Below are 24,744 nucleotides of genomic sequence, written 5' to 3'. Positions count from 1 at the left end.
TCTTACTGCATACTGCGGGGTGTAGTAAAAACAAAACAGCCCCTTGGCGGAGTATCAATCCTTAACCATGAATATTTCTTTTCTTCCGGAGTCGCTCTTCCAGAGATGAGGATCGACCAATTGGTGATAATAGTTGAAAATTTGGCAGATTCCTCGTAGTTGAAAGATATTCCATTATCAATCCTTGCTTTCATGTACTAGTGTCATGTCTGCAAGCTTTCGAACCATTTGAGGAATCACAGGATGAAACCTAGATCTCTTCCGTAGAAACTGTTTTCTGTCCGCGACTCCACTTGTTGATATTGTCAAGGGTGCAGGAACCCACTAGACAGAAAAAATGTTAGATAACTTTGCATTTCATATGAAAAATTGGAGAGATGTCGTCTACTATATATGTTCCGTGGTACTCCTCTCTTCTCCATAAATTAAACATTGCACCATTCTCCTCCCAGCTTCGTCATCGCCTCACGGCGCCTCCCATTAAGCATGTCAATCGCAACCAATGGAATGATTCAAAGGTCGAGGCATGATGAATTTACCCCTCTCCTTTCGGACGCGAAAAATTCACAAATCACGAAGTACAATGGGCCTTCCATTCGCAGCGATGAGGAATCCATTGTATGCACGATACCCCTTGTTAATCCATTGCCGGAGACCTCGCGTAATATAGCGAGCGTCATTTCGATTCTTCTTTTGGGTAGGTGTAATGATTTGGACTTGTTGTTTAAAGACTCTCTGATCCAGAGCATATTATTCATCCATTTTCTCGTTCTCAATATCAATCAGTATACCCAATCTCACAATTCTCTAGGCGTCTTTATAGCAAATGCAGACGGATCGCTCGTTCTCGCTACGAGCGGAACAATCAGTAGCGAGTTTAATGATCTGGGAAATGCAGGATGGCTCATCTCATCGTATATGCTGGCTATGTGCGCGACTCAGTCTTTGGTGTGTTGTCAAGCTTGCGCTCAAAATATAGGATTTTGTCTAATTAGCACTTAGTATGGAAATTTGAGTGATATTTATGGGAGGAAGAGTACGATATTAGCCTCTTATGTGTTTTTTGCCTTGGGTTGCGCGATTTGGTAGGTTGGTTTTCTTGTGGAAAAATCTCGATTGTTAATGGTGTTTGTGAGGGAGTGAATATCTTGAGTTTTTTTTTTTGCGGGGCATTATTGCTAGCGCAAATATATATCTATATGGTATGGTGCGGCATTACGGAATTAGTCATCGGACTTGATGTTTCTCGCCCAAAAGTGTGTCTGATAGGTTGATCGTAAGAAGCTAACACATAACTCAGTGGATTGGGATGGAATCTCCCAGTAGTAGTAGTAGGACGACTAGTCGCAGGCGTTGGTGGCGCTGGTATCAATTGTCTAGTATCAATCGTCATTGCAGGTGTGTTCCTCGGACCTTATTGTGTACAAAGCTAATTTCATATCCGCAAGATATGGTTCCAATTAGAGAAGTCGCGAAATGGAGAAGCTATGTTAATATTGCAGCTACAACTGGAAGATCATTGGGAGGTCCAATTGGAGGGTTCTTGACTGATACTGTTGGGTGGCGGTGGTGAGTATCTGATGCATGTGGAGTATTCTACTTTCTGATTTGTTTGTGTTTAGGTCATTCTTAGGACAATGTCCACCTACTATTCTAGCCTTGATTCTAGTGATCTGGAAGCTGGAAATCACACCGCAACGAATCTGCAGCAATCAATCACACTTCTCAAAATTACGCCGTATCGATTTCCTGGGCTCAATCTTCCTTTCCGTCTCGATTGTTTGCGGGCTCATGGTTCTTGATCTTGGTGGTCATCGAATCCCTTGGACCGATCTTAAACTGCTATCGCTCTTGGGCATTTCAGTTGCTGGAGGAATTTTGTTCTTTCTCGTCGAGTGATTTTGGGCTAAAGAGCCTATTTTCCCGCTGAGATTGTTGCGGAATCGAGACGTGCTTACCAGTTATATCAATTTGGGCTTTCAATCGGGTGCTCAGATGGCGGTATGTGGTTTCTTGAACATGTGTTTGGTTTCAGTGACTAATGGTTGGATAGATGATGATGTTAGTTCCAATCTATTTTCAAGTCACCGATCATGCGACTTTCACAACTGCAGGTGCACATCTCATGCCTTCTGTAATCGGAAATGCAATAGGAGGTCTCCTCGCTGGATACATCATCCATAAGTAAGTCTCCCAGTCTCTATTTCTCCTTTCGGGAAAATCCCTCTTTGACATCCCATAGAACAGGACACTACAAACCTATCCTCCTCCTCGGCGCCCTCTCCTCTCTAACTTCCTATACCCTCCTCCTCTTCCGCTGGCACGGCCATACTTCATTCCTCGAATCTCTCTACATAATTCCTGGAGGTTTCGGTAACGGAATCGCGCTTTCAGCATCATTTATAGGACTCACAGCGGGAGTAGAACAGGAAGAACTCGCGATTGCCACGAGTGGACTCTTTCTGAGCGCAAATATAGGGTGTGTAGTTGGCGTTAGTGCGGCAGGGAGTGTGATGGAAGCGGGGCTTGAGAAGGGTCTTAGGGTTGCGCTTGAGGGGTGGGAGGGGAGACAGAAGGTATGTGGATTTCCCCTTCTCTAATTCTCTTTTGGAACTCGCGAATCCGAGTTGCTAAAGCATTTCTTCTCTTCGCTGCAGATCATCGAACAAGTGCTTTCGGATATTGAATACGTGCGGAATCTCGATGGCAAATTGGGAGAAGTCGTAACGAATGTTTATGTGAATTGTTTGTCTTATACTCATGGTATGTGGTTCTCTTCTGTGTGGTTTGATATTGATGATATGTGACTAATGTGATGGATAATCAGCTGTATCCGTGTTCGCGGCGATTGTAGCGCTCATTGCGGCGTGTTATGTGAGACAGCATCGTCTTTGAGAATTTTGAGGGGGATTGGGGGTGGGGGTTGAGGATGACAAAGCTGAGAGGCAATAAGAGTTTAGAGATCATATATTGAAGAAAAAGAATAACGGGGAACTCACAGAATAAATCATAATTACAATTTCTACACATTTTCAATCTTATTTCAGTTTCAAGATATGATGAGCATTGAGTTGTAGTCAGATAACGAGGTTTCCAAAGTCACGTTCTCAAAAAAATCAAAAAAATCGTCGCAAGAACTTCTTTCATTCAAAGCATGGGGATTTGAAATATTCTACTTTCTACATTATTCGCTTAAAGTTAGTCGATAGAATTGCATCTCGACGTGCCAGGCCCGTCGCGTGTTAATACGCTGTCTATCGCGAACTCGTACACTCCCGTCGGACGCTGTCTCTGGGAAGGGGGTTGAAGAGATTGATGGGGAGGTGAGGTGGGAGGATTCTGTTTTGGATTGAGAAGTAGAAGATGAAGGAGGGACTAAGCATGATTGGGAAGACTTTTGACTCGGGGAAGGAGGATAGTGGTACATGATCATGATAGAAGTGTGTGAAGTACGGGGAATTTTTGCCTCTATTTATGTGTCAGGAAGTCAACACGAGTTTTGTTCGGGAAAATTACAATTATACACTTCAAGCATCAATCTGGTTGAACTAAGTAGTATACGATCTAAATTACAAGTAGCTTAAAACAAAAGCAATCAAGCCAACACCAGTACTAATGACTGAAGAACATGATTAAATGGGTATATAAACTAGGTAAAAGTATGACAAAGGGTATGAAGAATGAAGTCTAATCGACAAAACTTCAAAGTCTAACATCGCTGAACGCTCCAAATAAAATCAAATGCCATATAAAGAAGGAAAAGAAAGCCCCTTCACAATCTACCAACGCCTATATTCATAAACAGACTCGGAACGCGAACGGACTTGAGGAAAGTGGACTTCTCTAGAGCCTGGTTGTTTCACTCGAATCCTTGGTTGTCTAATCTCCCACATATCTTGACATGGCGCTTCGGGAGCTATGGGAGGTAACAAATAGGGATCCCTCTCTTCTAGTTCTCGCCGCGTAGGGTGGCGTCTTGGGTATTCGCCCTGTCGATCGACTAGTACAGGATAAGGCAGGATATGCACCTCTTCAGAAGTAGGTGCAGGTGTAGCTGCTGAATCCTTCTCTCTTTCTTGTGTCGGACCATGACTCTTCGTTTCCTCCACCGTAATGCCCTCTTTCTTCCCATCCTTCTCCTTTTGTAATTGTATTTCCAGATGTGCCTTCTCGTACTCTTTCTCCATCATTCTTCTCTTGTGTATATGATGATGCCATTCATGTCGTACCTCTAGCCCAGCAAGGATTAACGGGGCACTCCAAAGAACAAGCTTGCCGAGCTTCTTCACTGGATTCTCGAGTTTCTCAACTGTCTTATAAACGCGCTTCCCTACGCCGACTACCCCGTCTTCGACATCTTTCTTCTGTCTATCTTCTCTATCTCGTGTATGATGTCGTTGTGATCGAGAGTTCCTTGACATTTTGTGCGAACGTTTTCGGTTGCCTGATGAGCGTGAAGATTGGGTAGAGCTAGAGGAGGACTCTCGAGACAAAGTTGGTTTTCGGTGATTGTGAGGCATTCGTAGAGCTTCGGGTGCCAGGGCGCACACTGCAGCTTCGTTCTCAGAGTAGACAAAGAGGAACAAAAACGGTGTCAGAGAATGGTGAGCCAAATCTTTGCAGTAATCTCGAATAGTGACCTAGTAGCAATGAAGTTTCGCAAAGCAAGCACTCCCACTTATGGGAAGGATCAGGCTGCTATATATTGCCATTTTAACGTCTGCGACAACTTGAGGCAGTGATGCTCAGCAGTTAGAGTCATGTGTGATCCATGACCAGCTGACCTACCCTATGAGTCTTTTTCCCGACACAAATACGTTATGAGACGATGTTTCTAGAAAAGGTGACTCTTATTCATTATGATGCACAATCAAATGATCTTGAGGAAGAAGAAGTGTCGGATATTTCATGAGTTGTGGAAAGTTCATAGTTGATGAGGACCAGAGGCGCGACGCGCTGCTAGTTCACGTATCCACGTGCGCTTATATAAGCGACATATCAACCTATAGTTTCCGAGGTCCCCGACGCAGTCGCCATTTCAGTCGTTTGTCGAACAGTGTTGTATTCTATATGCAAGGATTTCTAGTGAAATATTTTCGGGCATGCTATTCGATCTTGAGCAGGTGTATCTCTAGAGCAGTACCACTCATATGGTAACGCTCATGATATTAGCCAGATGATTATCTTGCCATTCGATTCAACCGATATTTCGAAGCTCTAAGGAGTATCACCTGTGCTTTTAAGTTGAGCCAGGCTTGAAAATATCACCTATTTTCCATTCGCAAGGGTACTTCCATATCTTATCTGTTTTTTCTGACATTCGTTTACTGTTTTCTGGCCCATCAACAGGCCCTGACACTACGTCGCGTTTTTGATCTCTAGTGACTATCACCGTGTAACTTACTGTAAATGCAACATGTAGACTTGCTAAAGCTATGAGATTTATTAGCCATCTGACATAGTATCTTACTTGCTTGTACAAGACGCTTCCCCCAGCGATGCGATACGTATTAAACATCTACTCCTCGTAAAGCGATATTCGTCTTTTATTGGATAATTTGGATTTAGATAAGGCACTCAAAATCATCCTTGTAGAGAACACTTACAACTTCTCTATTGATTCGCCCGAGCAAGGAAAGGCTTTTCTTGTACGCATTAGAAGCCCAATAATGATTTGCCGTCTAAATTTAAGGTATGATTAGGGCGCCTGGAAGTGACGCCTACCTACCCCGCCCTCAGCATATGTGGATATTTGATTTCTATTGCATTTGCCGGCAATAGTGGCGCCTAACAGTTTAAGACATAAGGCTCTACACATTTCCCCACATATGAAATTGATACTTGGTCAACGTCGAGCAGACAACAACAGCACTGAGCTCAACCGTCTCAAATACTCCAGTCCTTATATATTGAATCTCACGTCATGTCTCAATACAGTTATTCTACGGACCCACTGGATTCTGACAGTATTCGCTTGCTCGGTTTAATGCCAGACAAAGACCTGACCTCTCCAATACATTGCCGACTTCATGATTATTCTCTTCGAGAATCAGACAGGGGGATTCATCTATATGAAGCTTTATCCTACGTATGGGGTAGCCTGGAGAACCTTAAAGTTGTCTATGTCAACAATCGTTCTCTATCTGTTACAGCAAATCTTTATGCTGCACTGTTACATCTTCGAGATCGCAATTTTGAAAGAATCATATGGGTGGATTCTATTTGTATCAATCAAGAAGATAACACAGAGAAGAGCCACCAGATTCAATTGATGGCGAAGATTTTTGGCCTAGCAAACCGCGTAATTGTTTATCTTGGTGAAGCGACAGATGATAGTGATCAAGCACTCGAAAGTATACGTGTTGCGGCAGAAGATGAATCCGCAGAAGACGAATCCGTAGAAAGCGAATCCGCAGAAGACGAATCCGTAGAAAGCGAATCCGCAGAAGGAGATTTTGTAGAAGCTGAATCTGTGGAAGTTGAATCTACACGAGGTGAATCCCCAGAAGCTGAATCGGAGGGAATCAATGGAACGAGCCAGAGGGGAATTTTGGAATTGCTCAAACGACCATGGTTTCAACGTATCTGGGCAAGTTAATTTAACTTCGATGATGTTTAAGAAAACTACTAATAAAACTCGGTGCAGGTTCTTCAAGAGGTCGGCTTCGCTCAACAAATCCTGATAATGTGCGGTTCTGCATCAATAGATGGACATACCTTCAGCATAGGTTTCGGTCAGCTCTTCTATAAAAACCATTCAGAACTGCCAAATTTGATCCGTCCAGTGATTTACCTGATAAGAGGAGCAATTTTCCGGCCGAAATATGCAATTAGGTCATCAGGCGCACTTTCTCTAGGCGAGCTGATAGACATGTACCATACCCGCATGGCCACTAAACTCCACGACAAGATATATGCCTTACTTAGCATGAGTTTTGATACTTCTAACGTAGCTGGTCTATCGCCTGACTATAGGGTTACATGGACGACACTCTTGGAGCGACTTGTTAAATTTGTCCTCTTCAAAGATGTATCTGTAAAAGCTTGGGAGGACAAGGAAATAGTATTAATTGAGAGCAAAGGCTATGTCATTGGCCATGTATTCTCAATAGATGCTGATAGTACCAGGTACGATAGACAATACGTATCTATCGTTTCCAACAATCAGTCAGAATTCGACAACAAAGAGCACACCACTCGCTGGCTTCTACATGCTTCAGCAAAACCTATCCGACAAGGTGATCTCGTTTGCCTTTTACAAGGAGCTTCAAAACCATCTATCATCAGAGCATATAAGGATCACTTTTCTATTATTGTAATTGCAGTTACTTTGCAAGATAAAATACAAAAAAAGGGCGAATGGTTTAAGTCTCTGCGTCCCTTACTATCGATGAAGGGATTTTCGCGTGATTTTCTACTTATCTGGAACTGGGAGAAAGGCCCAGAGAGCTTACAAGGTCAAGTGGAAGATGAAGATATAACTGAGAGGTATACCTCAATGCTAGAGTATCCAAAGATGGATACAAACAAAACAGTCAATTCAATAAATGTAGCACTTGCTTTAGGAGACACAAGAAACTACGAAAAGGCAAAAAATATACTTCAGATACAGGTAGCAAATTACGAGGGAGTTCTTGAAAGAGAGAGTTTAGATATGTTGGCATTAAAAGAAAGCCTTGCATGGATATATCGTGAGAAAAATAAACAGATGCTAGCAGAGAATCTTTTCTTGCAAGTAATAGAAACAAGAAAGGGTTTCCAGGGGATAAATCACCGCGCTACATTGAGCAGCATGGCAAGGCTAGGGTTGGTTTACATGCTAGCGGAATTGTCCCCACAAAATCACAGGAAATTTATCACAAGACTATCGAACCAAATCGAAAACAACGATCAAATAAGCGAGGAAGATATGATAAAAGTTGGAAATTTAAGTAGTCATAAAATGATGAAACTTTTGTTGGAACTGAAAAGGGACAATGTTGAAGTTACAGAAGAGGTGGTAAAGGCTGTAGCAAGTAATTATTATGGAGAGAGTATTATGAAACTTATATTGGAGAAACGAGGGGAAGAAATAATAATCACTGAAGAGGCATTGAAGGCTATAGCAAGCAATGAATATGCAGGAGAGGATATTATGGAACTTATATTGGAGAAACGAGAAGAAATTATTATTACTGAAGAAGTATTGAAGGCTGCAGCAAGCAATCACAGTGGAGGGAAGATATTGGAACTTATATTGGAGAAACGAGAAGAAATAATAATCACTGAAAAGGTATTGAAGGCTGCAGCAAACAATTATTATGGAGAGAAGATATTGGAACTTATATTGAAGAAACGAGGGGAAGTCATTATTACTGAAGAGGTATTGAACGCTGCAGCACACAATTACAATGGAGGGAAGATATTGGAACTTATATTGGAGAAACGAGAAGAAATAATAATCACTGAAAAGGTATTGGAGGCTGCAGCAAGCAATTACAATGGAGAGAAGATATTGGAACTTATATTGAAGAAACGAGGGGAAGTCATTATTACTGAAGAGGTATTGAAGGCTGCAGTAAGCACTTGTTATGGAGAGAGTACTATGAAACTTATATTGGAGAAACGAGGGGAAGTCATTATTACTGAAGAGGTATTGAAGGCTGCAGCAGGCAATGGATATTATGGAAAGGGGATTATAGAACTTATATTGAAGAAACGAGAAGAAGTCATTATTACTGAAGAGGTATTGAAGGCTGCAGCAGGCAATGGATATCATGGAAAGGAGATTATAGAACTTATATTGAAGAAACGAGAAGAAGTCATTATTACTGAAGAGGTATTGAAGGCTGCAAGAAGGAATGAGAGACTTGGACAGGAAGGAATGAGGCTGTTGTTGGAGCACCAAGCAAAGCATACCATCATTCTAGAGGAGGGAGTCAAGACCGCTACTACAGATGAGTAATTGTCTGTATGTAGGTGAACGTCCTTTAGTCATTCAGCCTAGTATAGAAGATTGAGCGAGGGCTGTAGAGTCCTAGAAATATTCTTAAACGACTGCCTATTCTTGTATATAGCTTAGCTCACTAGATAGAATACAATGTTGGCAAATGAAAGACTTTCAATCAACGGCAATCACAGAGCCTACTTAAACTTCAAGTTCAATAAGATCCTCTACAACCTCTCCTGATGTCAAAATTTCCTCTGCCCACAGGATTAACGATGAAGATTGCTGTAGGCGTTGTTCTGATTGCCTTGGTTGCCTTCTTAGCATTTTGATTCTTTGTTTCAAAGCGAAGGCATGTGAAATTAGAGCCAGCAGATCACAGTACCGACTATCACAATATAGGATTTCAAGCCGGGAAACTATCTGCTAAGATTATTACAATTATAAAGGGGGTTGGGTGCGCATGAATTTGCAGAAGCTAATTCGAGTGAGGGGCAGAATATATAAGTATATGAACTAGATGCGCGTCGATTCATATCTCGAACATAGACGTAGGCACCGAACATTGGAAGTTGGGCATTTTAAAATGCCTTTGATGCTAGTCTTCAACAATTAATGTGCATCTGATTCTTCGATCAGCCATCCATTAGCGCAGAACTCTATTTCGATACTGTACTTTACGTTCTCGAATATCTGCAAGATCATACAACTTCTTTCGTAATTGAGGTGAAGTGATTTCCTAAATAGCAAGCCAAATTTAATGGCATTTCGTTGTAGTAGTTTCAAAGCAACCAAATGTGTCAAAGGGGGCTGCAAGCTTTACTTCCGAGGTTTGTCGCGTCACAGTCCGGAGCTAGATGTGGTTATTAACAGGCGGTTTGATATCTACTCATACACGCACTTGGTGTACTTTGCAAGTATGCTTTTGCAATTATATGTATTAAGTACACTCTCTTATACTTGCAATGCTAATATTATTTCCAATTTAGCATTGAAGAATTCCGCATGTACCGCAAGACCCGAAAATCCGCATCGGGTATGTCGACGCTAATGAAAGTGGTGACGATCGACATACCAATCCTCATTTAAAGAGCAAGTATTAACTGCAAGTCTAATACTTAGAGGATGGAATTACATGGATGTTTATGCCAAGATTACTTTAGTCTAGATAACGGGATCTCGTTGTGTAATAATTTTCGAGCGTGATTGTAGATCGTAGTGTGTAATATTCAGGAAAAAGGAAACTCGCTTCAACTAAAAACTAAACAAATAACCCCCCTGTTGCGAGTGCATATACGAATTGCCATGATCATAAAATTCTGCCCCTTGAGAGTTTGACTTCGTGTGTGTTCTGTGCAATTTATCTTATGCCTCGCTTATATTGACAGGAACTTCCTCGTTACCACGTTTTCCTGCAAGTACTCTTCTGACTGCACCTAAGCCCCTCCGAGGCCATTTGCTAGGACTAGACCTGGTTGCCTCAGATTTTTCAGGCGCCACCGTCGTTGCATGTCTTGTTATATCATTTCCTAAGCTATCAGAAGAACCGTTCCTATCTTGTATCGGTACTTCGCTTTTCGCAACTTTTCGCAAGCGGGAGAAAATCTCGGTAGCTTCACTCACAAAGAACGCTAGACCAATCAATGGAACAGAGACTGCGACGGTGATACCAACTAAAGACCATTAGCAAATTGGAGTATCTGATCAAAGCCCTCACCTTTTGCACTTACGCAATCTTGAAAAGGCCCATCCAGGACTATATGAAAGATTCCCGGACTCATCATGGGGGAAACTGGAGATGTCCAGCGCGAATAACGATGTAAGAAATGTTATTGGGAGCTGTGCTCAACATTAGCCCATTACCATATTAAGCCTGGGCTGGAAGAAGAGAATCACTCACAAATATAATTGTGACGATAGTGAATACTAAAATCGTCTTGCCTTGTTTCGCTGTATCTTCAGACTCTTTACGAGTCCACTTAGCCTCAGAAATGTTTGCATCTTTCTGTCGAAGTTCCAATAGATGATTAATCTAATCAACACGAACTTAGCTAGGCCACTCCATAAACTTATTAGAAAGACTCACATTTTTGTGGACTTCATTGGCATCATAGATAAGTTTTTCCACCTCTACAAGCACGATTTCAATACCACACAAATTTCGATAGTACGTTATAACATCGTAAAGATGATTGGCCTCTCCGGAATTTTCTTGTGAACGCCGACGTTCAAGAAATTTAAATGTATCAACCAAGACCTGGTTCTGATGTGTGAGTACTTTTTTAATGATATTTAGCTCATCTTGTATGTCTTTTACTTCTTTGAGGAGATTGATTTCGTTTCTGATATCATAAACTAAATTTCGATCGGTATGGCTTTCGAAATCTAAAATTTCCATAAATTTTTCGAACAGGCGTACTTCTTTATCTGCCTATAAACGTCAGTATACCTTAGAACTATGATTGGCGAATATAGTATCCGTGAAATATCATACTGCTGAGGAAATCGCAGATGCAAAAATATGTAGTAAGTTTTGTTTATCTTGCCCAAGGATAATTTCTCTGTCAATTGACTTCCTTGCGCACAGGGCTGCAACGAGAACACTCATTTCCAAAGAAGAGGAAATACGTGGCCGTGTCTCCTTATCGTTTATAAAATGATCAGTGATGGCTTTCTGTAAGTTTGACTCGTCATCCCATTGCGTCCCACATGACGTGATGATTGTTTCTAAAAGTAAGATCTCATGAGCGATGCAGGCTCGCAGACTCGACGAGGTAGTTTACTTACCATCATCGACTACATAGACCCATAGTTGATTAACCATGCATAAAAGATAGTCACATTCTTCAAGAGCAGTGGGAGCCATTCGCTTTTGATGCCGAAATAAGACTTGGTCAATATTTCTCGCCTGTACGTCTTTCAAAGAGTGATAATAATACTGATCCAAAGTAATTGGGACATGAACAGACTCACCTCCCGCTAGTCTGTAACACCTTATCATTCGATTTCCCCAAAGTTTTCGAATTTCGAAAGGTGTCCCAAGATTGGAACTAATCTCTCCCGTAAACGCCGTGGTTTGACTCTTCGACAGTGTCATGACCTCCTGCAACTCTCTTTGGTGCTTCGTTGTGGAAAAGCAAAAGTACGGTATCTGGAACTATGGTTAACATCATGGTGTGGTCATCGAAGCAGAGTAGAGTACCGATATTCCAACTTTCCAACCGGAACCGAAAGATTTATCGTAATATGAGCGATCGGAGATACTATCCGACGGACGTAAAGACTATTTGTTTAGTAAATTATGTGGAAACTTGTACTGAGTCCTTACTTTAAAGAACGGCTGGAGATAGCGTGCACTATTTGATCCGGCATTTTGTGATAGACAGTCTTTGACAAATCCCTTCACTTTGGAATACTCCTTGGGTGCATCCCTACTCTCTTCGAGGTAGGTTACACCGCGGGGCTCGCTAGTGTATGATAGCACGTGCGGCGAATGAGCTTTCCACTCTTTGGTAGCCTCTTCTTGCATATTATGAGACGTCTGTAGAGGTCGGCTAGACGAGGACCGACTAGAAGATGTTAGGCTTTCTTTGGATGATTTCCTTGAAGCTCTAAGTTCATTGCCAGCTATATCATAATAAACTGCCTGGGTTAGGTCCTATGATGGGTCAAGATCGGCCTTAAATATGATACAATGTTCTCACCTTCAGCCACTCTTTCTGATTAGAGTAATGTTAATATCTTTGTTATCATTGATGATTTTTTGGGTGTAGACTCACGTTGTTAGAAGGCAGGTGTATCCATTTAAATTCAAGAGCGTCGTTAATGCGGTAGACGTCTGCAGAAGCTGATATAATCCTCTCTGGCCCAAACTCGTACAGAACATTGTAGACAGAGAATGTAGTCCTCACTATCACATCCTTGGGAAACACTGCCATAACATATGCTTTGGTGTTCTTGCATATATCTTCGGCGCCGACGAGGCACAGTGGATTGCTCAAAAAGACGGGTGATGAACGCAGTGTAGGATGCCGCTCTGGCAAGTTTAGCCACTCCATCATTTCAACAAAATGCGGGCTGGTTTTTTTAACAATATCAGCGGCTCTTAGTCCTGATGCATCTTTTCCTTCGACATCCGCACGATTGATGACCAGCAATTTCACAACATCGAGTCGATCATACCAAGCTGCCCAATGCAACGCAGTCCAACTTTTGGTGTCCATATCCGTAGGTTGGGCTTCAATGCCATACTGACACTTCAGAAAGCACAAGAGTATACGTGTCTGCCGAGCTTCTGCAGCACAATGCAGTGGACTATTTCCAGACGCATTAATCTTTCCAAGCTTGATCTTGAATTCTTTGTCGTATGAAGCAAGATGTTCAACTACCTTGATAAGGCCATGCTGAGCAGCCCACTATATCACCGAAGAGTCAGTATCATCACCTTATGATATTTCACGAAAAATATTCTATGCATGTCATCAAACATATTTCTTACGGGTACAGTTATACTTACATGCAATGCGTTTCTTCCAGCAGCATCGATTCCGTCGCTCTTTCCTCCAGATTCCAGAAGAGACAGAGCAACGTGCTCATGTCCATACTCAATGGCGTTGTATACCACCGAACAATCTTGATCCAACTCTGATAAGGTTTTAAGAAGATTATTTTGGTTCTTCAAATGATCCAGTATCCTTTCCACGACCTTGATGCACCCGTAACGTGATGCAATGCGAAGTATGGAATGGTTGTCAGTATTTTGTACTGAAAATATCTGATCTGGCTTCATGCGTTCCAGCAAAAAGTATGCCAACTCATCATGCCCTTCCATACAAGCAATTTGTACAGGATTATACCCAGACATCGTTAGAGCCATCAAGCTGGCGTGCCACTTGACTAGACACTTAGCAACTTCTATTTTACCGTGTTTTGCAGCAAAATGTAATGGTGTCCAATTTCGTTCGTTTGTAATTTTCTGGTCCACCTTGAAATGAGATAGAAGGAATCCAGCTATTTCGTTTTCGCCCTCCTGAGATGCAATATGCAGTGCAGTTCGACCATCACATGTTTTTTGTACAGAAAGGAAATTGTGATGTTTCAGTAACTCGACAATAGCCAAATTGCCTTTCTTACAGGCGAAATGAAGTGCATTCCAGCCATTTTCATCCGTAACGTTAACGTCGACACCATGATCCAGCAGGACAAGTACTATTCTCATAGCGGGTTCCTTGATGCTATCGACCCTCCTGCAAATACGAATTGCATCAAGAAGAGTCACTTTATCTTCTTTAAACAAACATTCAGCCGCCGGCTTGTCTTCTTCTAACGCAGTATAGAGTGCAGTTTTGCCTCGATGATCACGGAAATCGATCTTTGCATAATTTTCTAAAAGCAACTCTGTGATATCAGATCCGTTAGAGCTGACTTTCACTGCATAAAATAACGGCGTACATCCAAATTCATCTTGTATGTTAGGGTCAGCATGCTCAAGTAATACACGAACCATGTCAAGCAAGCCAAGTTCGGCAGCGTGGTGAAGAGCTGTTCTTCCAAGATGGTCTGTATCATCGATCGTGGTGTCAACATCGGATAAAATCTCTGCCACCATAGTTATCGCATTCTTCTTGACGGCACTTATGAGTCGGGAATCTCGTTTTTGATGTTCTAATGAAGAGGAATAAATATGAGCCAGAATGTTCTCGAAAAGACTGAAATCTGAAACTTTACTCACGCGGGTCTTCGGACCACCTCGGAGTCCTTCTTTCCATCCTTTCCCTTAGCCTTTCCCTTTGCCGTTCCACTTCACTTTCCCTTTCCATTTCCCTTATTCTTATCCTTAGCCTTTCCCTTCCTCTCTCCCCAACCCTTTCGTCTATTTCTATCACGTTTACAGACATGCTATTGAGAGCCAGAATCACGAGGATTCCTAGTCGGAGAGTTATGTCAGAAACAGTACCAAAGGCACATCAATCTTCATAAATATATGTGATGATTTCGAAATAAAGACACTCATATTCTCTGGGAATCTGCTATTAAATGCGGCGCACGATAGTGGCAATCCTACTAAAACGCTGATTTCGGGAGTCCTCGAATTATATCACTTTTATGTAGAGGCTTGCAGATTCTTGATTAAGAGAATGCCAGTTTTGTAGAGGTGCATGATAACCCTGAGAGTATTGGCCAGCACATAGTTTTTCAGCGTTCGTATGGTTAAAGTCTGGGAATTCCTATTCGCCCTTCTCACGATTATCTCCAATGGTATAGTGTATAGTTTCAGAGGCATGGGTGATATTTTGTTCAGCCGCACCCAATGAGGGTATAGAATCTACACATCCGGCGATGCATCAGGTCAAGAGCAAGCGGGGTAAATGGAGATTGATGCTGCATTCATGTGAACTTCAGCCACTTAACTTTGTGCATAGCATCCGCAGTAAATGAGCTTGTAAGAATGTTCAGCTACGAAGATGAATCAGATAAACCCCGGGCAAGAAATCAAGTGATGTACGAGCTAACATGCACCGAGAACTATGAGGATCACAATAATGCCGTTTTGACCACACAAAGGCTTTGCCCAAAGCTAAGTCCAAATGGCGATGAAGTCCATGGTCAGGTGACCATGCTCGAACATCTTAGTTCCGACTTCCGACTCCGCAGAAGAGTTTACTTCCCAACTGAATCCTCCATGCACACTGTTCTTAAGGTGCTAATGCTGAGTAAGTTTTGATATATACAGCATATGTATCCGTCCATAAACTCGAAAAGCTTTTAAACACTCCTACCTTAAGTGTCCGGATTGAAAGATCACTAAAATGAATGTAGCCGTTCAGTTAGCCAGCATAGCGGGTGAATTCTTCTTACCGAACCCCAATTTCAACCTCAAAATATTTATGCTTCACTTTGGGTTTAATGTCAAATCATCAATATGATGAATCCCTTTGAATTTTCAATAATTTTTCAGCTCTGCTGCTTCTGTACACACCATATTAATGTCCACCAGGTCCCCTTGTAGGGCTTTATGTAGTCTGTGTCATGCAACACACTCAATTGCTATACAATCGCACGTGAGCGATCACGTATACATAGCTAGTATAAAAAAGCACTCTACGAGCGATTAGATCATAGTTTAGTACTTTCAGATTCTAAGGATGTTTTGTACCCGATCTCGCAGTTCTTGTAAGGAAAAGTGTCAGAATCTCAAAAATTCGCTACGCACTTTCAAACAATAACTCTAAAACAAATCTCAGTGAATTACATTCTAAAACCCCCTCACGGTAACCTTGCCTACTTCCTTTAATGTATCTACTCTCGCCGATTCGTCTTCCAACCCCCGATTTCAATCACAACAGCTAATTTCAATCTCAGAACTTTCAGCATCCAAGTATATATTTCACCTCCACTTGAGGTGCTGATGAGTTCAATCTCAGCCTCACGTCTAAGGTAGATTCATTTAGTTTGTCGGCAATTTCCTCACCATCACTCTGGTGCATGCACTTGCATGTGTATCGACTACGTATGAATAGCTAGTATGTAAGAGTTAACTTTTTAAATTTTGATTCTTGGCTCCAAGGATTGATTGAGTATTATCAGTTTAATCAATATGTGATCTTTGCGTCACAGATCTATCACATATGTAAAACATTACATCATCCACAGGATAAAGAAACGCCCATCTTTTGATTTACAATTTACTCTTCCTTACATTTCCGCTCTCCTCATCTTCTTCCAACTCACAAACCAGCACCCCAACCCCCACATCCTCCCCCTCCACCTCCTCTTCCCAACGATCTTCCTCCCCATCCCCAAAAATCCACCTCACAACCCCATTCCTTGGGCTCCTAACTTCAACTTCCATCTTCATCTGTCTAATCACACAGATTGTTTGGCCAGCTACTATCTGATCTCCTTTCTCGACGTTAATTTCAATAAGTTTTCCCGGGAAAGGTGTTGTTATATGGTTTGGATTTTGGGGGTTACCTAGACGATGGGAAGATTGTTGGGAGGTAGGGTTTGAAGAGGAGGTAAGCGAGAGTATGTAGGGGGTTGATTTTGTGGTGGCGGAGGACGGAGAAGTGAATAAGATGTTGGCTTTGAGAGATGAAGGAAAATTGTTGGTGAGAATGCGGGTTATTTGCATGTGATATGGAATCGGCGCCAACTTCGCCGATTTATCACCCGAGGTGGAAGATTCATCAGGACTAAGTTCGATATTCCACGCATCTCTCGGACGGAACACTACACTCGATGAAGATGGTAAAGTTGGTAATGAGCTCGTCAACACCGGTACTGCCGAACGCTTCGAGCCCTCGCTTATCTTCTTGGCGGATTTGAGCAACACCGGTAATTCTTTCTCTAACCATCTCGTATCGCATTTTTGCTTTCTAAAAGCATCACTATCGATAATTGCTCTTAACAAATCCAAATTTGTTTCAATGCCAATGATATATGTATCATCTAATGCTCGTTTAGCTTTCGCAACAATATCTTGCCAGGTAGGTGCAGTAATAATGAGCTTTGCTAGTAGACTATCGAAATCCGTGCCAATGATTGCAGGGGTTGAAGGATTTAGATGAGTATCTACTCGAATACCGTTTCCAGAAGGAAAATAAGAGGATGAGATTTTTCCGGGGCTGAGTGAGAAATTTTGAGAGGGTGATTCGGCTGTAATGCGCAGTTGCAAAGAGTGGATTTGTGGTGGTGTTAATGGAGACGAAGGAAGAGATGAAGAGATGAGAGATGAGAGAGTATTTCCTTGAGCTAGAAGAAGCTGGACTTTGACGAGATCGATACCAGAGGCCAGAGATTCGGTAATTGTATGTTCGACTTGTAAACGAGGATTGATTTCCAGAAAATAGAATTCCGGCGGCTGTGATTGGCGAACGAGAAATTCGAAAGTTCCAAGCGAGTAATAGTCCACCTTCCTGGCCATCCTCAACGCACTTTCGATGACCTTCTCCACAACCCCCCTATCCGTGATCGAACAAGGAGCAAACTCCACTACTTTTTGAAATCTTCTTTGAACGCTACATTCCCTCTCCCAAAGATGTCTTACTCCTCCTTTACCATCGCCAATAATTTGTACTTCTACATGTCTATATCCATCCACGGCCGCTTTCTCTGCAAAAGCTTTCTTGCTTGGACTTTCTCTTAACGCTGCTTTTAGCATCTCTTCTAGTTCGTTTTCTCTTGTCACAATCCTGATACCGCGACCCCCTCCTCCATCTACGGCTTTAATAATAATAGGATAACCGAACTCTGATGCAAAACTCTGGAGTTGAGACACATCATCTGTAGGGACTTGAAGAGCTGGGAGAATAGGAACGTGACATTCCTGTGCAAGATTTCTCGCCATTAATTTATCACCTGTTCTTTCTAAGATTTGAGATCCAGGCACAATCACGATTGCATTAGCTTCTCTCCACATTCTTTCTGCAAACTCGGCAGATTCGGAGAGGAATCCATAGCCTGGGTGAATAGTATCAATATTGTGTTTTTGAACAATAGAGATCAGAGTTGAGATATCGAGATATGAAGAGGGAGATGGGAGTTGAATGGAATGGGTTGAGTGGAGAGTATGTGACGAGTCGTTGGTGGTGTAAAGAGTGTAGGTTTCTATGTTCAGTTCGCGTGCTGTGGATAGAATACGCGTTGCTATTTCTCCTCTTTTGGGGGTTAGTTTAAAGAGGAATAAGAGGAGGTTGGTAATTACCTGTTGGCTATGAGAAGACGCTTGATACGGCGGAAGGGTTGTGACATTTTTCTGCCTTGTGATGGTAAATCGGAATTATGATGAGCTGCGTTCTTTGAACGGAATTGAAAGCAAAATAAATTGTAAGCTCTTATAATTACTGAAGCTTCCTCGATGTTCGAGATGTGGCCGAGCTCCAAGATGTGGTCAAGGTTCCCCACAAAACACGGGGTAGGGGGTAAGCCGAGGTCCAAATCATGTCGATCATTAGCTCTCCATCAACAAGCTTTCGAATGTTTACTTGGACTTTTATAAATGGGTATCAGTTAATGGAATTTGAGAACCAAATATCACCTCATACATCATGACAAACGATAAGAAAGAGGAAAGCTCTTCCAAAATCGCGTCAGATCGAATATCTCAAGTCGCTGGCCATATCTCCAACACATTCAGTAAACGCCGCGGGCTCAAAACAAAAAATGACCTACCAGCTGATTATTCAGATATTCTCGGGACGATATCTTCCTTACAGAAAATAGCTCAAACACCTGATCTCACAAATAAAGGATACATCCGACAAAAGCAAGCCGGTAAACTCTGGGTCCGGGAACGAGTTCTTCAGTTACTCGACGCGGATAGTTTTCGCGAAGTAGGTTCTATTTCCGGGACCGTTTCGTGGAAAAAGCTAGACCCTTCGGAAAATAGAGGGAAGAGGGAAGAGCCAATTTCTTATATACCGAGTAACAATGTTCAAGGGTTTGGCTTGTTGAGAGGAAGAAAAATATTATTTACAGCGGATGATTTTAGTATTCGTGCCGGACATGCAGATGGTGCATTGACGGAAAAAACGATTTATATGGAAAAACTGGCTGTTGCATTGAGATTGCCTATTGTTAAATTGGTGGATGGTTCTTCGGGAGGGGGATCGGTAACAACTATTAGGAAAGAGGGATTTTCATATATACCGCCAATGCCATCATTCAATCATGTGGTCGAACAGCTGAATATGGGGATACCAAACCTAGGTGCTGTCTTGGGACCAGCTATTGGGCTTGGAGCTGCGAGAGTTGTTTCGTGTCACTTTTCTGTGATGGCTGCAGATGTTGGGGCGTTGTTTAATGCTGGACCGAAAGTTGTTGCTGGTGAGTGCATCGTATTGGCGAAACGGAAAATGCTAATCATTGACAGGTGCAACTTTTGAGGAAGGGCTTACTTTTACGGATCTTGGGGGACCAAGTATGCACTGTACAAATGGCACTATTGATAATATGGCAGGGAATGAACAAGAATGCTTTGAACAATTAAGGACGGTTTTGAGCTACTTACCAAACTCCGGTGCTTCTTTGCCTCCGATTCTAAGCACGGAAGATCCAGCTGATCGACTTTGCGAAAGTCTAAGAACAATCATTCCACGCCGAAAAGCGAGAATGTATGATCCTAGGAAAATCATAACGACTGTAGTCGACACAGAAAGTTGGTTCGAAATTGGAGCACTTTGGGGAACTACTGCAATTGTTGGTCTTGCCAGACTTTCTGGTAGGCCCGTTGGAATCATATCTCTAAATTGTGAGATAAATGCTGGAGCACTTGATGCTGCTGGAAGTCAAAAGATCACACGGCACCTCAAATTTTGCGATGTTTTCAATATACCTGTACTCCAATTTGTCGATATTCCAGGGTATGCAATTGGGACGGTTGCCGAACGGACGGCGACGATGAGACATGGGGTAGCACTTGGGACAACATATTATTCTACAACGACTCCAATTTTTAGCGTTGTAACACGGAAAGCATATGGAGTTGCTGGTGGGATCATGCTCGATTGTAGAGATCCCCGTTTCCGAGTAGCGTGGCCAAGTGGAGAATGGGGAAGTCTTCCATTAGATGGAGGTATTGAAGTTGGACATGCTGCAGAATTGAAAGCAGCAGAAGCCAACGGGAAACGAGAAGAAAGGTATAAAGAGTTGGAAGAAGAATATACTCGGTTGATGAATCCAGTCAGAACAGCCAATGCGTTTGGAGTCGAAGAGATTATAGATCCTGCTGTCACAAGACAAATAGTTTGTGAATGGTTGAAGCATGTGTGAGTACCTCTTCCTTCGCTGTTTGTGGTATTGACTAATGGCATGTAGATATGAGGAATTGTTGCCTATCAGACTTTTGGATCGTGCGAATGGGAAAATCCACCCAATCTTTTACTGAATTGTTACTGAATTGGAACGTCGCCACTGAGAGTTCATTTCTATTCCAAACTGCCCGAGTACAGACCCGGCTGAATCGAAGGTGGCCACACCTTAATTATTGATCAATTCTTACACAGTCCAGGTTCTCATTCTTTATTGGTCGTCGAGAACAAATTACCAACAGGAATGGCTTAGAGCACGTGCAATGACCTTGCCCCTGCATCGAATATTCTTCATTTCTTCGCTGGCCCACACGCTCCCATGCATTGGTGGCGCTGGTTGTACATAAGTGGCTTGCCTGTCCTGCTGGCTGAAGGAACAACGTATCTTATGAAGATCATGACCAATAGAATCTGACTCATCTTGTACAAAATCTGTTCTGGATATGTTGTTGTGGCTTAGATTTGACGTTGTAAAAATCTGATCGACGTGACCATCTGATATTATCGCCAACGCATTGTGTATCAACCCAAAGTAGACCACACCAAGAAAATCAAGGCCAACCAGTCTGTCCCTTCCATCTATTTATCAAGAATGAAATTCGAAACAGGGGAAAATAGAAAGATTACTATAAAAAGAAATCAATCATTTCTGTACCTGAATCCTGATATCGGTCGTCCAAGGACTATCTAGCATACGTCACCTATGTTAAGCGAGTGAGGCAATTCCAAGATCTATATCCAAGTCCCGCATCTTAAAACGTGAATATTTATCCCCTCCACCAAGCCGTTTTTCTCCACAAGAAAAGCAATCATACTTTGACATATCTTTGAACCATTAAATTTTTGAAGTTATTCCCAATTTTCTGGAAAATATTACAGTAAGAAGAGAATTTATACAGGATAAATTCGCAAAAATGGGTGCTGTTTCAATGAGTGGGTTTACCATAACTATATGTTTCTTACCAACAATATTAAACGGCGGCTAACAAATTTCCAAAGTTCTTTTGCTCCTAATCACAATCTTGGTCCCTCCTGTCGGTGTCTTCCTAGTATCAGGATGTGGACCGGATCTCTTGATAAACATATGTTTAACACTCCTTGGGTACGTTTCTTTCTTCACTTTCCCCAGGCCCCTAAACTAACAGCCAAAAGATACATACCAGGACATATCCACGCATTCTACATCGAATATGTCTACTATGAACGACGAGAGGCAGGCAGAGAAGGAAGATTCCAAGCAGCGAGAGCTCCGGGAATTTATTCGGATAGGGTGCAAGGAGGTGGCTACGGTACGATCGTTGAACCTACGCATTAATGGGGGGTCATTGTCTGAGTTCAGCTTGTTTTGCAGTTCATGAGGCGAATCCGTAAATCGATTGGGGGCTCGAGAGCGGGGGAGGAGGTAATGATTGGGTACTTTGGGGGATCGAAACGAGGATAATCGGGGTTATAATGATGGGGATGATAGACAGTAGAAGCTGTGCCATATATTCAGAGGGCCTGGGGAGAGACTTGGGGAGTTCATGAACAACTACTTGGGATACCAGTTTGTCTTTCGAAAGCTATATAAAAGTTGGGTTGGGTTGGGTTGGGTTGGGTTGGACTGGCAATACCAAATTTGAATTTTCGTTTCACTTTTCCTCCTTGGTGTATTGCAAGAGACAAATCATAGATACACAAATACTTTGCGTGCAAAACCTCTCTTGATGCTTCTACAATATCAAACACACGATATCAATGCACCGCCACACCATATCACAAGCTTCAGCCACATCTTACCCCACGATCCACTAATTTAGCTCAATCATGAAGCTTTCAGATTGAGACGTGTTAAATCCGAAAGTCCAGATTGCGATAATATCTCTATCTATCGAATCCCGTCCACATTCGACGGAACCTCGACCACTACACTACGATCAGGACCCAGACAGCAACGGCGCATGTAGCAAAGGACTTCCGCCGCATATACCACACCCTATTGGACGCAAGACAATACAAGCCAGCATGCATTCCTCCGTCGTGCGCATCCAAAATGTCTTTGGATTCTTCACCACAGTGGCATTCGTCGTCGCAGCTTTGATCGCATGCACAGATATCATTTCGCCCCGTACACCCAGTGCCAAAGTAGACGTAAAGGATATCCAAGTGTACGTTTCCTATGTCTCTCCCTCTCCCCACTCCCAACTAATCCCCCTCCAGCGTAAAAGGACGTCCGCATTACTATTCCACGAAAAAAGAAGAATACGCACATATCCGTTTCTCTCTCAACGCAGATTTCTCCTCCCTCTTCAACTGGAACACTAAACAAGTTTTCGTCTATGTTTCTGCATCATGGCCTTCCAATTCTTCGGAGCCTCAAGTTTTGAATAACGAAGCGGTTATCTGGGATACGATTATTACGAATCCAAGCGCGGATCATTTGCAGAATATTGGGCCGGCTGCGATGAAGAAATTGGTTAAGAGTAGTAAGGGAAAGAGTATTGATCCTTCAAGGTTGGTTTTCTATTTTGATTTATCTTTGCAGGAGCTTTCGCACTCCTGAAACTTATGCAATAGAGAGATGTACTGACAATCACCATTTACAGAGGCATCCTGAAACTCAAGAATCAAAAAGCAAAATACCAAATCACGCAACCGGGTGGAAAACTTGCCTCAACAGAAGGAGTCGTATTGAAGGTTCATTATAATGTGCAGCCATGGGTTGGCGCACTTACTTGGACTCCTCAGATAGAATTTTTGGGTTGGAAAAAGGTCAAGGGGGGTGTGAGTAAGGTTTTTGGATTACCGGCTCTGAAGGAAAAGAAGAAGGCTGCAGAGGAGAAAACAAAGCAGAAGGGTGTTTAGGGTGATCTACAAGGGGATAGGGTCAATGAATTGGTGGTAAGGAAATGGGATTTATGTATTGTTATAGAATTGGACTGGAGGGATGCGGACGCAAAGTATACCATGTTGGGTTTCGGCAACGAACCATTATTTTCCAAGCATCATTGTGCTGGCTCCATTTCCTATTCGTTTCCATTGAGCTATCTTCGTCATTCTGCCATTCCCAAGTGAAAAGATCATGCCGTCTTGGAGGATTTGTGCATAAATATTGTACACGACAAAACGTGATGTGAAAGTCGCGTGACATCAATAGCTAATATTTCTACTTCCTCCTTCTGTAGACTTGAAAAGACAATCGATATTCTACCATCTAGTTTGACCCTCTACGTTTGTATGCTTTAGTCCTAAACGTATCACCTCACCTCACTACCGCTATGTAGTGATTCACTCTATTTACTATACATAGCCGTTTAAACTATCTATAGTATATGCGAGGGCGTTTTTTGTGTGACCTCTATCACCTTCTACTCTTTTACCTTATCACTTCAACGACTGTAAATTATTCAACCTTGACATTGACATATATGATTTAAATTTCCACCATCTAAGTGTCTGATCGCTCTTAACATCCGGTATATGATTTTCTCTATATTCAGATGGGATTAGTAATGGTAGAGTTGTGGAAGCAATCGAGCATGTAAAGATGTGAAAATACAAAAAATATGAGATTCCATTCTCAGTATTTCCCTGGCTGGTATTGTGCATTATATGGTAAGCTTTATTCAAGACAATCTTGGATGTCAGATTTCCTAGTAAGAGTGTTATGATGTTGCAATCAAAACGCTGCTTTGGAATCTGGTTTCGATTCTTTGTTTTGGGAAGTGTATAGGTATGTACGAACGGATTTCATCAGTAAATGGGATGGTTATGATGTGTTGCGATTCTGGTAAATTTGTCACCATCTTGATGAAAGCATCCGGCGATTGATTGAGACAGTAACGAGGGCTAGTTAAGTGATAGTGAAACTTATTCAGACAGGTCAGCCGATTTTTATATTTTTTTTTTGCTGTCAAATCTTTTCTCGTATTCTCTCATGGAAGTTACAGAGACATTGAATGCAATTCACTTCTTGCGCACCGCTTTGTAGTTTCTCTCTGCCGGAAAGATGCAGAATATATAGTGATG

The 24,744-nt window shown here is 42.2% G+C and overlaps 8 protein-coding genes across 10 annotated transcripts; 5 read left to right on the top strand and 3 right to left on the bottom strand.

Annotated features, from left to right (window-relative positions):
• The first annotated feature begins 87 nt into the window (after positions 1-87).
• BCIN_02g01500 (hypothetical protein) lies at positions 88-3,046 on the top strand. The gene is made up of 10 exons (XM_024691134.1): positions 88-697; positions 812-948; positions 1,003-1,085; positions 1,301-1,398; positions 1,449-1,569; positions 1,623-2,001; positions 2,054-2,184; positions 2,243-2,576; positions 2,658-2,763; positions 2,828-3,046. The coding sequence occupies exons 1-6, from the start codon at positions 487-489 to the stop codon at positions 1,897-1,899; spliced, it is 927 nt and encodes a 308-aa protein (XP_024546904.1). The 5' UTR covers positions 88-486; the 3' UTR covers positions 1,900-2,001; positions 2,054-2,184; positions 2,243-2,576; positions 2,658-2,763; positions 2,828-3,046.
• A 494-nt stretch (positions 3,047-3,540) lies between these two features.
• BCIN_02g01490 (hypothetical protein) lies at positions 3,541-4,908 on the bottom strand. The gene has a single exon (XM_024691133.1). The coding sequence runs from the start codon at positions 4,518-4,520 to the stop codon at positions 3,780-3,782; it is 741 nt and encodes a 246-aa protein (XP_024546903.1). The 5' UTR covers positions 4,521-4,908; the 3' UTR covers positions 3,541-3,779.
• A 922-nt stretch (positions 4,909-5,830) lies between these two features.
• On the top strand, positions 5,831-9,113 carry BCIN_02g01480 (hypothetical protein). Its single transcript, XM_024691132.1, has 2 exons — positions 5,831-6,589; positions 6,647-9,113. Exons 1-2 carry the CDS (start codon positions 5,924-5,926, stop codon positions 8,942-8,944), a joined length of 2,964 nt encoding a protein of 987 aa, XP_024546902.1. The 5' UTR covers positions 5,831-5,923; the 3' UTR covers positions 8,945-9,113.
• Positions 9,114-10,062: 949 nt separating this feature from the next.
• BCIN_02g01470 (hypothetical protein) lies at positions 10,063-14,956 on the bottom strand. Of its 3 annotated transcripts, XM_024691130.1 has the most exons (13): positions 14,658-14,956; positions 13,443-14,590; positions 12,706-13,341; positions 12,631-12,645; positions 12,255-12,584; positions 12,129-12,209; positions 11,900-12,077; positions 11,714-11,795; positions 11,421-11,653; positions 11,013-11,357; positions 10,827-10,958; positions 10,657-10,765; positions 10,063-10,599 (listed from the first exon to the last, which is right to left on the bottom strand). In XM_024691130.1, the coding sequence occupies exons 1-8, from the start codon at positions 14,821-14,823 to the stop codon at positions 11,773-11,775; spliced, it is 2,577 nt and encodes an 858-aa protein (XP_024546899.1). In that variant the 5' UTR covers positions 14,824-14,956; the 3' UTR covers positions 10,063-10,599; positions 10,657-10,765; positions 10,827-10,958; positions 11,013-11,357; positions 11,421-11,653; positions 11,714-11,772. The 3 variants fall into 3 exon arrangements, with proteins under 3 accessions (XP_024546899.1, XP_024546900.1, XP_024546901.1); XM_024691129.1 differs by having other exon boundaries at positions 11,714-12,077; XM_024691131.1 differs by having other exon boundaries at positions 11,013-11,353; positions 11,714-12,077.
• A 1,527-nt stretch (positions 14,957-16,483) lies between these two features.
• Bchfa1 lies at positions 16,484-18,791 on the bottom strand. The gene is made up of 2 exons (XM_001558935.2): positions 18,633-18,791; positions 16,484-18,585 (listed from the first exon to the last, which is right to left on the bottom strand). Exons 1-2 carry the CDS (start codon positions 18,677-18,679, stop codon positions 16,605-16,607), a joined length of 2,028 nt encoding a protein of 675 aa, XP_001558985.1. The 5' UTR covers positions 18,680-18,791; the 3' UTR covers positions 16,484-16,604.
• Positions 18,792-18,902: 111 nt separating this feature from the next.
• Positions 18,903-21,164, top strand: BCIN_02g01450 (hypothetical protein). The gene is made up of 3 exons (XM_001558936.2): positions 18,903-19,753; positions 19,800-20,694; positions 20,744-21,164. The coding sequence occupies exons 1-3, from the start codon at positions 18,976-18,978 to the stop codon at positions 20,811-20,813; spliced, it is 1,743 nt and encodes a 580-aa protein (XP_001558986.1). The 5' UTR covers positions 18,903-18,975; the 3' UTR covers positions 20,814-21,164.
• Positions 21,165-21,519: 355 nt separating this feature from the next.
• BCIN_02g01440 (hypothetical protein) lies at positions 21,520-22,465 on the top strand. The gene is made up of 3 exons (XM_024691128.1): positions 21,520-21,669; positions 21,736-21,838; positions 21,889-22,465. Exons 1-3 carry the CDS (start codon positions 21,651-21,653, stop codon positions 22,049-22,051), a joined length of 285 nt encoding a protein of 94 aa, XP_024546898.1. The 5' UTR covers positions 21,520-21,650; the 3' UTR covers positions 22,052-22,465.
• Positions 22,466-22,587: 122 nt separating this feature from the next.
• On the top strand, positions 22,588-23,928 carry Bcspc3. The gene is made up of 3 exons (XM_001558938.2): positions 22,588-22,883; positions 22,936-23,229; positions 23,322-23,928. The coding sequence occupies exons 1-3, from the start codon at positions 22,741-22,743 to the stop codon at positions 23,578-23,580; spliced, it is 696 nt and encodes a 231-aa protein (XP_001558988.1). The 5' UTR covers positions 22,588-22,740; the 3' UTR covers positions 23,581-23,928.
• The last annotated feature ends 816 nt before the right edge of the window (positions 23,929-24,744 follow it).

This window comes from Botrytis cinerea, chromosome 2 (genome assembly GCF_000143535.2).
Source record: "Botrytis cinerea B05.10 chromosome 2, complete sequence".
NCBI lineage: Eukaryota > Fungi > Ascomycota > Leotiomycetes > Helotiales > Sclerotiniaceae > Botrytis > Botrytis cinerea.
This window is presented reverse-complemented; position numbering and strand designations above follow the sequence as displayed.